This window comes from Onychostoma macrolepis, chromosome 01, assembly GCF_012432095.1.
Source record: "Onychostoma macrolepis isolate SWU-2019 chromosome 01, ASM1243209v1, whole genome shotgun sequence".
NCBI lineage: Eukaryota > Metazoa > Chordata > Actinopteri > Cypriniformes > Cyprinidae > Onychostoma > Onychostoma macrolepis.
In genome coordinates this window covers 22,982,968-22,998,713 of record NC_081155.1, presented here as the reverse complement: position 1 = coordinate 22,998,713, position 15,746 = coordinate 22,982,968, and the positions used below count along the sequence as shown (strand labels likewise).

The 15,746-nt window shown below is 39.2% G+C and overlaps 1 protein-coding gene across 1 annotated transcript in view; it reads left to right on the top strand.

The window, feature by feature from the left end:
- The first annotated feature begins 12,085 nt into the window (after positions 1 to 12,085).
- Positions 12,086 to 15,746, top strand: part of hhip (hedgehog interacting protein) — a 33,363-nt gene continuing 29,702 nt past the window's right edge. The window contains exons 1-2 of the mRNA XM_058784545.1: positions 12,086 to 12,795; positions 15,554 to 15,746. Coding sequence (XP_058640528.1) covers positions 12,526 to 12,795; positions 15,554 to 15,746 — 463 coding nt within the window. The 5' untranslated portion in view covers positions 12,086 to 12,525. The remainder of the gene's footprint in view (positions 12,796 to 15,553) is intronic.

Below are 15,746 nucleotides of genomic sequence, written 5' to 3'. Positions count from 1 at the left end.
CTCCCAGCCGTTATATAGCCAAAGGGATAGTTTACCCAAAAATGAAAAATGTGAAAATAAAAGTTATTAAACAGGTATACTTAGTTCTGTTTTTAAACAGTTGGTACTATTAAAAACACAACTCTGATTTAAACTTTGTTTTACATTGTGTATATACACTACTGTTCGTTGTTTTGGATCTGTAAGATTTTTTGGATGTTTTTGAGAGAAATCTCTAATGCTAATTAAGGCTGCATTTATTTGCTCAAAAATACAGTAAAAACAGTAAAATTGTGAAATATTATTGCAATGTAAAATAACTGTTTTCCATTTCAATGTATTTTAAAATGTAATTTATTCCTATGATGGCAAAGTTCAAATCATTCTGTGCTGATTTGCTGCTCAAAAACACATTCCTTATTTCTTCTAATGTTGTAAATAGTAAGTGCTGCTTAATACTTTTGTGGAAATTGCATTACATTTTTTGGAGTTATTTGAATGGAAAGTTAAAAAGAACAAAATTTATTTGAAATATAAAACTTTTGTAGCAATGCAAGTCTTTACTGTCACTTTTGATCAATTTAATTCATGTTTGCTGTATAAGTATTAATTATTAAATTATTTATTAATTATATAAAACAACTATTGAACAGTAGTCTATATACTGTTAACACTGTTATGGTGCTTTTTGTCATTTTGAACTTGACAGCCCTAGTGAAAAAAGTGGCCAGAGTATTTATCTAAAAGTTCAGGTTTTGTGTTCCACGGAAGAAAGGAAGTCATATGTGCGGGAGAATGATGACAGAATTTTCATTTCTGTGTGAAGTGTGAACTATATGGATCTGTCCTGCTGCCTGACCTTGTAAAACATAAGTAGTGTTTCCTGCAGTCCAAGCCAGAAACCGATATACAGTACATCTTTTGTTGTGGCACAAACATGGACTGGAAGATAAAACTACTTCATGCATACTGTTCACATTCAAATAAACACGAGTATACGTGTGTGGCAATATGAGTCCGAGAGGAACAAAACACACATTCACCAGCTATACAGCAAAATGAGCCCCCACCGAATAAGACAATCAAACACTGCTACTGACCCTTGGTGTGCCCAGGTTGGTTGGTTTACACCCACACCGCTCTCTTTACCCACAGCCGATCTTTACCTTGACTGATGAATTGTATTGTTTGGCCTTCCTTGACTATAATTGGCTGTGTTGTATAGATTAACGCTTGAGATATACTCAGCAGATCCCAAACATGCCACGCATGGCCCCTGGGTCAATAACACTTCTATCAGTATAGGGGCCTCTAAATGGTAAACAGGGTCAATTTCAGCTCCAACAGAGGTCCGCTCCACCTCTCCAGTCCTCCAGGACCAAACATACAGAGCCGATGGAACAAATGACGCTTTTTCCCCGTCTCTTTTTACTGAACTGATAAATATTTAGTCAGCCCTAAGATGATGTGACAGACTGGTAGTCCAAACAATTCGCTAAACAATTGTCGAGACACGATTTGTATACTGTTCAGCTTCTTTGTGGCGAGTGTTGAAAATAATATTCCTAAACAGAGGGGCATTTGTATTCTCTTATCGCTGAAGGACCACCGGATTTACTCGAAATTATACATATAAAGTCATACAAATGCGATCTGAATTATAACAATGCTCCAGGTCGAACATGCATCCGGGACATTCCAGTGCAATGTGAGGTCTTTGAGCAGAAATCCTTATATGGAACGTGCGGGAAAGGCCTCACCTGCCGTTTAGCGCAGGGCGTGACTTTGAAGTCCACTGCAATTAGCATCATGTCTTACTTGGAGCTGCAATGCGAAGATAATTGTCCATGCAGACTTTTCAATGCATTCCATTCATAAAAAGGGGAAAAGGAAGCCTGGGAAGATGAAAAGAGGCAAAAGCAGTTAGGTGTGAGGTAACTGCTCATGAGCCCACACAAAACAGTTCACTCAGAGTTCGACCGGTTTGTCTGCAACCTAACATCAAAGGAGAAAGCCATCATTTCGCAGCGACAGTCCCACAATCTCATGTTAACAAAGATTACAAACTCCACTGCCACAAATATTCCTTGCTGGCTTTACTGTTCCTAAACATTGAAAATCAGTGCGTTAAATTATTTTCAGAGTCAAATGATCTATATCTACATCTTATCTCCACCTATATCCTTCATCGGAGTACTACGGGATGTAATTTAAAGAGTTAATACTTGGAAAGCTCAAGAGTGTTTGGACATGACTCGTGGGCTGCAACCGCAACAGTACACTGTCCAATTGACCATACAAATATTTGGAGTCTGCAAAGTGCTCATATTTGGCAGGCGACTCTTCCTCAAAGCGGCGTGGAAACCGCAGGTTGAGAGCGATAGAAAAAGGGCCCTCCCAAAGGAAAGACAAGTGCTGAAAGGCCTTTGCGAGTTCCTCTGTGCGCAGCAGTGATTGATGATCGATCGACCGCTTTGTTGCTGCATCAAAACAGGCCGTGTGAACTCAGCGATGCAGATTTGCTGAGAGAACCCCGCAAACTTGGTGGGCCAAATGCATCCGATTGTAATGTCTCAGCTCATTAAACGTTTAATAAAAAACACACCTTGTGGCCTTGTTGCTTGGCACACGGAAATGCAGAGACGGACTCGCTTTGTGAGAATCAAAGGGGTGCATGCAAATGCTACATTGATTCAGAGATTGATTAGAAACACCGGAAGAATGTGTGATATGACGCACACACACACACACACACACACACACACACAAACCAAGATGCTAAGAGGAATACCTTCTGGATTAGACATTTATGCCTCATTAGCTGATTTTCAATATTTCCTATTCAGGCCATGCATTACAATGGAAAATTCCCATCTGTGGCACACAACACTCAACAAGTGATGACAGCTGGAGAATACAGTATGTTTCGTTTCTCGATCCCGTTTCACATACTGTTCTCCTGATGTGTTTGTGCCGGAGTCTTCTGATAGATTACAGCACATCTCAACTATTGGAACTTTCATAAGCATTTCTGAATAAAACTGTTATGCTGAGTTTCACTCAGGTGCTTATGACATGTGATGCTGAATGGCAAAATCTATAATATGGAGACAGTTAGTCCTTCTCCTTCTTCTGGAGACAGAGAAGAACCAGGCAATGACAGAACACTGTTCTGCTCGGGAAGCACAAGCCACAAAATGGACAGCCAGTGTAGCAAAGCCCTTTATCTGAGTCTATATACATCTTAAGTCAATAAAGGGTACTTTGTGTCTTTGGTGGTCCGCTGGTGCTATCAGGATCTGGAATGCAGCAAATTCAGTGCGGACCACAACTAGCTCAAGGCCTGGCCGTGTGTCCTTGCAATTAGCTTAAGATAAACCTGGGGTATTGCATTTGAACTGATTTATACTTTGTTCTCTTGGATATTTACAGAGTGGGCTTTCCAGCACAAAAGTAGCAGGACCTAGTGTCTGTTTATAGTTATTGGCACTGCTTAATTTATATCCAGGCTGAAGTTGTCCCAGGATGACAGAAGGGGATGATGTTTGTCCAGAGATTGAGTGAATTTGTGTGTTTAAAGGGATAGTTCACCCAAAAATGAAAATTCTGTCATTAATTACTCACCCTCATGTCATTCCAAACCCATAAGACCTTTGTTCATTTTCGGAACACAAATTAAGATATTTTTGATGAAATCTGAGAGTTTTCTGACCCTACATAGACAGCAACATAACTACCCCGTTCAAGGCCACGTTCAAGAAATGTAGTAAGAACACTGTTAAAATAGTCCTTGTGACATCAGTGGTTCAACCTTAATTAATGACAGAATTAAAATGTTTGTGTTAACTATCTTTTTAATAATATGTTTTGTGTGTAAGAGAATTTGTGTGTAAGGCAATTTAAATTTATGCACATGTGTTTTCAAAAAAGGGCTTTTAAACTTTTTAAAGCTGAGGACTCTAAAATATGAGGAGACCCTACCAAAAATAAAAGAGCAGCTATATATTAATGAAGATCCATATATGGTGTATTGTTTGTAAAATTAAATAATTGTTTTGAACAATTATGAAGCCCAAAACATATTTTTGAAAAATATTTTTTTTTTTAATTGATTTCAGTTTTATTATATCATTCTATTTTCATGTATTTCTTTCTTTCTTTCTTTGTAATATATATATATATATATATATATATATATATATATATATATATAGCAGTTTTACAATTTGACAGCCGTACAAAATACAGTTTGTAAATTGTTTTTTTCTTGCTGTCTTTCCACGGAGCTATTAGAACCATTTTGTGAGGTCCCAGGGGTCCCAGATTGGAAATGTATATATAGTGCTAAAATATACAGTTTATAAATCTAAAAAAATGTATAATAATAAACACATAATACCTACATTTAAAATGAATCAAATCATAACAATGTAAAAAAAATATATATATATATAAAAAAAATAAAAGTTACTAAATTTTTTTTAAATATTTCTTTACCTGCATGTCATGTGGTCATTAACCAACATCAAAGAAGCATGAATATGCAAATGTTGCATATTCATGCTTGTTCAATAATGAAAAGTTACTTTAAAATCCATTTTAGGTTGAAGGGGTTTGGCTTACCCCGTTCTAGTCTAGCACATCTTACTTGTATATAAACTATGGTGAGTTGAAGGACAGAAGTCGTCATATGCCTGCTGAGTTTCAGCAGAACAGACTGTCCCATGGCTCTCTCTGGCTCCATGACACAGCTGAGGAATGAGAGAAGACGTGGTTGTTAGACAGGGTGATGACCCCACTGCTTGCAAGGGTGAAGGCCCTGCTGGGAAATGTCTGAGGCCCCGGTCCCACTAGCGCAATCACATTGGCTCAAGCCACTGCTCGCTGGGTGGACCTGATGGAACACCCTGACACCCGCGTCACCCGGGAGCTAATGAGAACCTTCAGGCGGACCTCACTAACACCCATATGTATAATAGAAATAACAGACGCATAAATAGCAAATGCTTTGACTGTCAGCAACTTTTCGAAATACTCAGGAAAACACTTCAGACCAAATGGAGTGAAGCAGCATGGGAGGGCACAAAAGAAATTCCATGTGAATGCTTGACCTGCACTGTCTGTACAACCAAATACCCGAATACTGTATCAGCAAATACAACACCGGCCGCAGTTTGTGTTTCATTCAGGGTGGCAGGATGGAAAAAAAATACTCTGAAGCTGTTGTTCTATGGTTTCTTTTGTACTTACCTTCTCCTTTAAGGAGAAAAAAAGATGTAATAAAAACATATGGACGTAGAAAGCTGAGCTTACTAGTGGAATGAGTCATTCCTGGTAATAAGATGCATGTCAAAGGGAAGTTTTCACTTTGGTTTTTGATATAAAAGAATAGCCGGAGGACTAAGCTGGGAAATATTATTCTGCGAATGAGACCTCAGACCCTTCCCTGGGACAATAAAACATGGTGCAGTTACAAACCCGTGACCTTTTGAACTGAGATGAAAGTGAGAGCTCAGCACGGAGCACACTGGACCAATCTACCACCTGCCCACTGTGTATCTGAGCCTCTCGGCACTATCTGATCTGGGCACCCGTTCTTACTGGAAAAAAAGGCAGACTGAGTCAACATTGTTTCCATGTCACATTTCAGATTCCCACACACGTTGTAGATCACAACCTTACAGTGCAAAGGTTTAGTTCACCCAAAAATGAAAATTCTGTCAGTCACTTACCCTCACGTGTTTCATGTTCTTTCTTCTTCGTAACACAAATGACAATATTTTTCATTTATTTTAGTCTAAGTCCAGGTAATCAACATTTTTAAGCTTCAAAAAGTACATAAAGACATTGTAAAAGTATTCCAAGTCTTCAGAAGAGACATGATTGCTTTATATAAAGAAACAGATTTAACTTAGGCTTTTATTCACGTATAAACATTTTACCATAAACAGAAGCTCAACCACACTTGTTTGATGCACAAGAACCAATAAGGTTTGAAGTACAGTTGAGCTTCCGTTCACCATATTGGACAATATACCAACAAGGTAAGGAAACGAATCCAACACCACATTGATCCATTTCCTTCCCTAGATCTTTTCTGTCTCACCCTCATGTTGTTACAAACCCGTTTGACTTTCTGTCATCTAAAAAACACACACAAACAAAACATATTTTGAAGGATGTCTCCGCTATATTTGTCCATGCAGTCAAAGATAATAGGGTCTAAAACAACATTAGACCTTATTGACTTCATTGTCTTGTGTGGACAAAACCAACAAACAAACAAACAGAAAACGGAATATCTTATCCACAGAAGAAAGTAAATGAGGTTGCGTAAATAATGTTTTTTTGAGTGCTTTAAAATATGTTGCAGTGCTAATATGCAACAATACGCAACATAATATGTACAAAGTTCAAATATGTCCAAAGTATTTGAAAAAGTACTATCTTTTAATGTTTTTGAAAAAGTCTCTTATGCTCACCAAGGATGCATTTATTTGATCAAACATACAGTGAAAACATTATTTTTTGAAGAAAAAAAAAATATATATATTATTACAATTTAAAATGTTTTCTATTTTAATATATTTTAAAAGGTAATTTATTCCTGTGACGGCAAAGCTGAACTTTCAGCAGCCATTACTCCAGTCTTCAGTGTCACATGATCCTTTAGAAATCATTCTGATATGCTGATTTGATGCTCAAGAAATATTTCTTACAATTATAAATGTTTAAAAAGTTGTGCTGCTTAATTTGTTTTTGTTTTTTGTGGAAACCTTGATAAACAACCATTCAGAAGTAACAGTAAAGATATGTGTAATGTTATAAACATTTTCTTTCAAATGATTGCTGTTCTGTGAAAACTGGAGTAACGGCAGCTAAAAATTTAGTTTGCCATCACAGGAATTAATTACATTTTAAAATATATTAAAATAGAAAACAGTTATTTTAAATCGAATAATAATATTCCACAATATTGCTGTTTTTACTGTATTTTTGATCAAATTCAGCCTTTCGGACCGGTAGTGTACATCTTTTATTTTTCTCAGATCTGAGGAGCTGAGGACTCCCACATCGTTTGTGTGCCACTCGCTCATTTGTCACAAGCACATGGCGGTAGATTTGGTCAACACTGGTGGAGTGTCCTGCCAGTCTGGGTTTCATAAAACAGTAGAAGTCTGATAGAGATTTGAGTAGGCCGAGTCGGAACAGATGGGCCAAGCGTGGGGCACTGGTGGGATCATGTTGAAGGACCACCATCAATGCTGCTACACACAGCACAACATGCTCGTGGCCCATTCCTCCCTTTCAACTCATTTGTAGTAAAGCCCAAGATGCAAAATCAGAACGAAGCCCCTGCTGCAATTTGCACTGACATATGGGAGGCAAATCTATGGGTCTACTTTGGGTAGTGCCGTTGGCCCCTACTGGAACCGTTTACAAATAATTAGCCTAGGGACAGGAAAAAAAGAACGAGAAAAAGAAAATCCATCTGTGTGCTAACCCTATGCTAACCTTTCAGGATGGGAAGCTTTGTGTGATCAGAATGAAATTTGGGAGGCCAAGCATAAAATGGACATAAATGATGTGGTTTATTTGACATTATCCAATCCGTTAGACCTCATAGCACGCAGTGCAGGTTCCTTCTGGTCTGCGGAGGAATCAGAGAGAGATGGTCATGGATGATGAAAGGCATGTGTGAGTGTGCGTGTGATGGGGTGGTAGTGGTGTCGGGAGTGTGTGTGTGGTAAATGAATGCCTCCATGATGAAAAACCAGCGTTACGCACAGGTCAGGGAACAGCTTTGGGTCACGCTTTGGTGGGGTCTCTTGAGAAGCTTGCTTTTGCCATACCGATCACTAATCTGTGTTCTTGATAGGACTGCGCTTCCCATAAGAAACCGAATCCAATACCGCACTGATCCATTTCCTTCCCTAGAGCAACGTCTAGCATCTTGCTGCTTAAAAGCAGTATCGCTCTTTGGCTTTAACATGAAAGAGGAGAAACATTGAAGAATCAAGTGTCGTGTTAACAGTTATTGAACTAATCCAGCTTCTTGACTTCTTTGCGTTACTGCACTGTCTGTAGGTAGCTATTATGGGATAGATGTGTGTCTCGTTGAGAATGAGTATTAATGTAGACGATTTCTAAGAAAGAATTAATGATCAAAGGAATACTCAGAGTTAAGCTCAACCGACGGCATTTGAGTCATAATGTTGATCACTCCTTTTCTTTAAAAAGGTTACGGTCAGGCACAGGTGGACTTAAAAGCAGAAACGTGATGCATATTAGTTTATAAATACACTTACAATACAGTAATTCATGTGTTAAAACTTAAATCAAATTTCTAATAATTTTGATGTTTACATTATGATGTTGTCCAAGTTGTAAATTCAATTTTATATTTTTTACATTTTGAAACTTTTGAAAGTGTTTATTCGCTTCCGTTGTAAAGACTTCAGTGTAACCCAGAGTTTTTTTGAAGGACAAGTCGAAATTAGTTTGTTGTGGTAATCAACATACCATTATGCTGTCAATTGATCTGAACTTGACTTGTACCCAGAATATTCCTTTAACAGGAAAAATGTATAAAAGAGAAACAAGTGGACATGAGAGGCGTAAAGATGGAAAGAAAGGAAGAAATTAGAAAAGAGGAGATACACGGATACCTAGGTGAAAGATGAAATGGTAGGGAAGGAGGATGTGACTACGTTTGGGAAAAACGGAGCGATACGAACAGAGGCAGGTAGTCAAACTGAAGCGGAGTAAAAGACGGGAATGAAGGAAACTTCGTGTGGTCCAATGGCAAAGGCCAATGATTTAGAGGTTGTTGATCCCGGGCAGGCGGCCCAGCGGCTCAGCGCAACCAATGACTCACTCACTCTCTCACACTCACTGGGAGCTGGCTCTCTGTCTAAGTCACCACACTTAAAACATCCTTATGTGTTTAGAGTCATTGAAGTGGAAACCAGGGCCTGCACCCATTGCTGGAAAGAGCTACTGAATCCCTCTCTCTCCCGCTCTCACTCTCCAGAATGTTCATAAACAGATGGCCGGACCTCATTAGCCATGTCACAACTACTGAGAACATCATGAACACATTGCATTCTCTCTGAATATGAAAGCCTGAACATGAAAAACCATAGACAATTACCATTAGTGCTGAAATAAGAAAGAAGGAGAGTAGGTTAAAGGAGGGGTCTTCAAACTTTTTTCATGCCACAGACCGTCAAATATGACGATCCCCTTGAGAGGAACACTAAAATATAACGGCAGCTATATACTTTTATGTACAAAGTCCCATTTATACTTTATGAGAAAAAGGTACTATTATAAAAACAACATGTTTGCAAAATTGTATAATTGGATCTCATATTATTGCTGTACTGGAAGCTGAAATCATTTAGGCACAACAGCATATCCACCACAGCAATTAAATGAAATAAAAAAATTTTGTTTCAGTCTACATGCCTTTTATTTATGATAATTGAATTCAGAGTGAACGCTTGCTGGTGTACATGTTATTTTAGTTCACTTTTGGCCTGTGTTTCTCATTGTACACGCAGTTCTTGTAAGGATTTGCCATGATGGAGACAAATGGTTTGCCGTTCTCCTCTCTGCTATTAAACTGTGTTGTGTGCAAACATTTGAGTGTAGCGTAATACTCAGATAGGCGCCACTTAAGAAGAACATTGACAAATGGCTGTCGACAGGACATTGTCACCTTTTCTCTTGCCTCTTAAGATATTTGCTTGAGTGTGGTTTGCCACCTCTGATCTGTGAGTTCAAGGGTGTTACTGGATTCTGTGTGGTCAGGGACTATCCACCCCTTGGTGGGGAGTATTTTCCTTCAAGGGCTATTGGACCAGAGCTGAGCCTTGTTATTGCTGAATGAGACAACAGATCTAACCCAGGGACTTTCCCAAATGACAAAGCAAGAAATATCCTGCCATCTCCAACCTCAACTGACGACTATATATTAGGTTCTGGTCAGGACATAACTTCTCGTATAAAACCAAAAAGGATAGTGCATATTGTTGTTAACGTCCTCGGTACTAAATCAGAGCATATGTGAAATTGCGGTTTCGCTTGAAATTGAAACTTTAAGAGTTTTCTCATAACAAAAACTCATTTCGCCATCTGTTGTTTGTTGAAACGGGAACCTGGAAAGGGTTACAAATTACTCATAATGTCTAATAGAATGCCTAAATATTACCAATGGTGTCGTAATAGTCACAGTGTGTTTGTCACAACAGTAATGCTGAAAATGAAGTTTGAATGCATCATTAAAACTCATAAATTCTCATAGAGTCACGAAAAAATTGGAACAGTAACTCTCAGATATTTGTGGATATATGTTGCCTTCTAATATGATAAGTAGCTATGATATCAGTGCAGCAGGATGCCAGTGGAAGAATATTGCAGCTTCTGCACAATGGGAAGGGTTATATCTCTCCAAACAGATGTACCAAACCACAGCTGTATCGCACATGTCTTTATGTCACCCACAAAATACTGGACTGATCACAAACCGGTCTAAGCCGTCTCTCGAGGAACTCAGCTTCGCCTCTGCATGCATGTGAATCATTGTGATTTTTGCACTGCAAAGAGACAGTCGCTTCTGAACGCAGAACAGGCCTGGCTGGATATGGTGGCAGGCTGTTCAACGCTCAGGGCCATATCCATAATTACTCAACAGTCCAATCACTGTGGATTCCTGCAACTCCTGATCTCTGCTGATAATCAGCCTGTGTTCTGGTCAGCGGTGGACCCCCAAGGATGAACAGGTGCGGTAATGCGACTGATTGCAACTAATGCAACTGAGGTCTGTTCAGAGAGGACATTCCCCTCTGGACTTGCAATCTGAAGATCTCCCTATAGATGAGAAGAAAAGAGGACTTGTCCTGCATTTGGCTCAGTCTTATCAGAAACCCTCTGAAGAGCAAGAATGCCAGACATTCTCACAACTCTGTTAACGTAAGAGTGTTGGACACTCAGATCAACAAACTGTCCTCCTGTAGCCCCTGATCGCCAACAGAGCACTTGCATGTTAGCACCTAATAGAAATAATTAATCAAGCAGGCGCATAAATAAATAAACAATACATGAGAGATAATGTATTAGTGAAATAAAGATTTACGTTATCTAATATGTTGCATTTAGGCTATTCAATAACAATTGCTCCATCTAAATCCACAGCTGTGTATGACTTTGAACTAAAGAGCAAATGCAAAGGATATACTGAACTTGGAATTTTCATAAAAGACTGATTTTTGTTGTGAGAAAAAATAATAATGGAAAAAAATATTGAACATAATTTACTCCACTTCATGTTGTTTGGATAAAAAATAAATAAATAAAAAACTCTCTTGATCTCTTTAAATTTTGAGTAAAAACAAGCATCTCTGGTTGTCAGAAAAATCTGTTATAGAAAATGTTAATATCCTAAGTGTTTTTAGTGATATTGTTATTAATATTTGAATAGTAATATTTGTCGTTAATTTATTAATGTGTATCACGAGCTTCAGTACTCCTTCCAGTTTTGAGCACAAACAGAAATGCTGAAAAGTGCAAGCAGCCACACACATGCAAAGAGACATTATAGAGCTCTTAAACATGGGAAATAAAGTACTTACATTTCTGTATTTCATTTAAATACCATTGATATTTGTCTTGATAGTACATGTGGCATTATGGAAAGCATCATGATGACTTTGGATGAAGTTCATTAAAAGTGGTCTTTCCAGCAACTGCGGTCAGTAATAATGCAGACCACAGTGCCACACACAAAGACAAGTCAGTGTGACTCGCATGTCAGTGAAATAATGCAATCAACATCAAATGAAAAGATATAATGCAATATAAAAGACACACAAAAATATTATTTTATCTATATTTTGCAGTCAATAAAATGGAAACTGATTTTAACTGTAATGACCAAATGGATACGCATAAACATGCACTCAGTAAAATGTGTATTGAACGCGATGCGACATTATTTTCCGTGAACATGACACTTAGTGTGTATAATACTTTTCTTTACTTACACGATGACGCGCGTTCCCGGACTGGATAGACGTCATCGTGCGCGTTCCCCTTCTCGCGCGCTGGTTAAAAAGAAGGTGGAAAGAGCAAAGGGAAACATGTGAGTGCACTGAAGAGCATGCAACAGACAACTTAGTGCAACTTTTGATCACACGCATCAACCTTTGTGCACCAACGGGATTTAACTTTTGGGAAAGGAGACGTACAATTTCTGTATATAGGCTAATCCGATCACTACTTGTTATTAATTTTTTAATTTCGTATTAAAATACAGTATCATGTTTTTTCCACTTTAACAACATCAACCAGCACTTGTCTTAATTTATTATCTTTTTTCGTTCTTTTACTATTATTTAATTTAGACTGCTTAATTAGCGAATAGTTGCTTTAATCAAAATTAGTAAATCTATAACAACTTTCTGGACGCGTGGGGACTGTCATACAGCGGTCCTGATTTCTGAACAGTCGCGTGTTCCGCTTTTGGTTTAATCCCTCTGAAAAATGATGCATTTGAAATTGGTGCTCTTGTTGGCCATCGCGGCCAATTTTTGGGAATGTAGTGATGCGAAATTCGGCGAGAAAGAAGAATTAAGTCCAAGGAGGAGGAGATGTTACGATGGAAGTCTGCCGAAACGCCTGAAGAAGAAGGAGAGAAAACTGTCACTGGAGGAAAGCGGCGGAGGGGAGGTTTGTCACAGGCTATATCCTCGCGTGTCCTGCTGTCCGTCCAGAAGAGCTCCGTATCAGATCCTCCATCGGAGAGATGCTCGGGTATGTTCAGGCTTCCTGCAGCCTCAAACTGACCTAGTGATTCTCATGTGTGTTTTGTTATGGCAACGGGTTTATGCATTGATTTAAATATGTTTGCAACAGCAGTATGTAGTGGGATAATGGTTGATCTTGTAAGGAGCATATGGATAGGCTACATATGCGCACGGTGTGTTTTGAACGCGTTTTGCATTAAAAAAAAGAGCAAGATGCAGCGCAGTGTAACAGAACGCGCGAGTCTCGAGACGCGGTTTTAAAAGTTGATAAACGCTGACAAACACGGCGAGATCGTTCACAATGGCTAAAGACGTCCGTCTCGCGCATGTTTACATAGAAAAACAATTAAAAACAGCTCGGACCGAGGTTAGAACGCGTGCAGTGCTGTTCACCCGCGAGCACGAGGCGTATGAATGAAATCGCTTAATTTTCATGCTCCCCTGCTGCAATATTGTGTTTCCGAAATCGGAATCGCTCTTAAAAGCTGTGTTCCTGCAGTTAAACGGCTGTATGTATTGATTAGACGTTTTGCGCAACTTTTCACGCTGATGTTTCAGTGACAGCATGTGCTTCTTGTAGTGATGGATATAATTTACATAAAACAGACGGGAAACAAATGTCTCTCGATCGGTAATGAATCGCACCTTTCTGAGGCTTTCTATAGACGTGAGAAGATTCATCTCAATAGTGTTATCAATGAACACATTCTATGCGGAGAAATCGCTCTCTTTTCTCATGTAAACAACCTCCGCAAATCGACATACGCGGCTGGGTGGCATCGCACGTCGGTTTGTGACAAAAAGCCATATTGCATCATTTAATTTGCTCAAGTCATGCAAATAAGAGCGAGGCTGAATGGAACAAAAAAGAGTCGACATCTCCTCCTCCCCGCTACACTGCCCACACACGGAGTCTTTTTGCTTATGGCAAAAGAATAACAACAACACCATTGTGTTTGTTAGTTTCACTAATGGGTGAAGCTGGAGAACATCATTCTCCCCCAGTCCTTGGCTCTGTCCAAGTGTTAGTTAATGCCTTTGAGTGAGTATTTGTCCTGCTCCCCACCCCAAACTTACTTACACCAATTCCCAGAGGGCCAAAATGGTTTCACTTAAGCTGTTTAATACTAGCTTACAGGTTTTGTGGGGAAGTTAGCTCAGTTGTGGTTTCATTTGTTGGGGGGGCTGAACTGCAAATTCCGTGAATCATGTCAGGTGATTCATTCGGTAAATCGCCTGTTTGTTTAATCTTACGGTTGTGGTAACTTCGATCATCGATCTCCTTTTTCTGGCACCTCAGTGAAAACTTGTGTGCTGTAGTTGCCCTCATTGTTTGTCGCTAAATGACGAGCTATTGTTTTCAAATGAGTCTTTGTGTTTACGTTTGTTCTGTGCCATGATGCATAATCCCAACATCTTCTCAGTTTTCACTATTTAAACATGCCTGTCATGACTTTTCGTGCCGAACCACACTATTTCAAAGCGTCTACTATTAACTAAGTAATGGACAGTTGGACTTAAGCTCATATATGCCTCCTATTTGCACTGGCATGTTTCGACAGTCGTTACGTATGGCCTTAAAAGGCTGTGATGTAGACCGTGTTGTGATTTGACGCAGCTTTGAACAACTTTTGGCATTTTTTGGAAAACACAAAAAACAAAGGTCCTCTTGTTGCTGGTGAGGGTGATGGCAACATTGGAGCCCATCCCAGCAACATATGGGTAGAGTGCATGGTTGAGAGCACACAAATGCTTCTCTCCATGGACCATGTGCCAGTCCATGGCTCACTAAATCAATGGGCAATTTAAAGCAGGAGAGTTGCCACTCACAGACCAGGCTAACACACCAACCACTGCAAGACTGAGAGCAAAGAGAGCTTGAAAATTTACGTTCCAAACTCTCTGGTTCATATGAAGGTGTCAATACATTTTTTGGACACCGTTTTATCTTCCACCCACAAAGATGGTTTTGATTCACGCGAAAGAATCTGGAGAATCGAAATCAAAGAAATCTGTCAAAATGGTTTACTACGCAGAGGAGTGGGCCGGGGAGGAGGTGGCCCGTCTATACGCTGTCTGCTGGGTGTGCTGGTCTAATTGACTTGGACAGACTGCTAATTTGTTGATACCAGCACGGGAATGATGTGCCCGTCTATCTATAAATTGGTGTTTACACATGGACCTCACACAGAGAGAGGGAGGTTTACCAGACTGCTGCGGCACAGGCGCATGTCTGGGGAAGGGAGCAGATTACATTGTTGTTTTATTACAGCTAATTTGTTACATAAATAAGCCTGCTCATTTTCTCGGCCCTAATCTACTGTTTACTTTTGTTTGGTGACTTAAGAAACATTTTGAGTATCCTCATTTTGGTCCGTTCGCTCCAGCATGGGTTCAGCTGCCATGCGAGGTGCAATTTTGGCTTGCTGTTTGTGAGCTCAAATAAACAAATCAGGAGAAATCAAGTCCACATGGATGTGTGGTGTTTGTTAAGAGAGATGTTTAGAATGTGAATTGCATCCAATTAACGAGAAAACATTCCAAAAATGTGTGTCAAACCACCTAGTTTGATTTTTCTTTTATTATATATGTGTGTATATATCTATATATATATATATATATATATATATATATATATATATATATATATATATACAATACACAGTCATTATATAGGAACAGCTTTGTAGCATGAGTAAAATTTGGATTAGCCATTCAGTTAGAACCACAGTTCTAACCTTTGGTGGTTGTTTTTTGCTCCTCAGATCTTCTCAACCAATAACACAGAGTGTTCTAGACTGCTGGAGGAGATTAAGTGTGCCCATTGCTCGCCACATGCCCAGATGCTCTTCCACTCACCCAAACTTGAAAAGGCACCACACAGAGAACAAGATCTACCCCGCTTATGTCACGACTACTGCCAAGAGTTCTACTACACCTGCCGGGGACACGTACCAG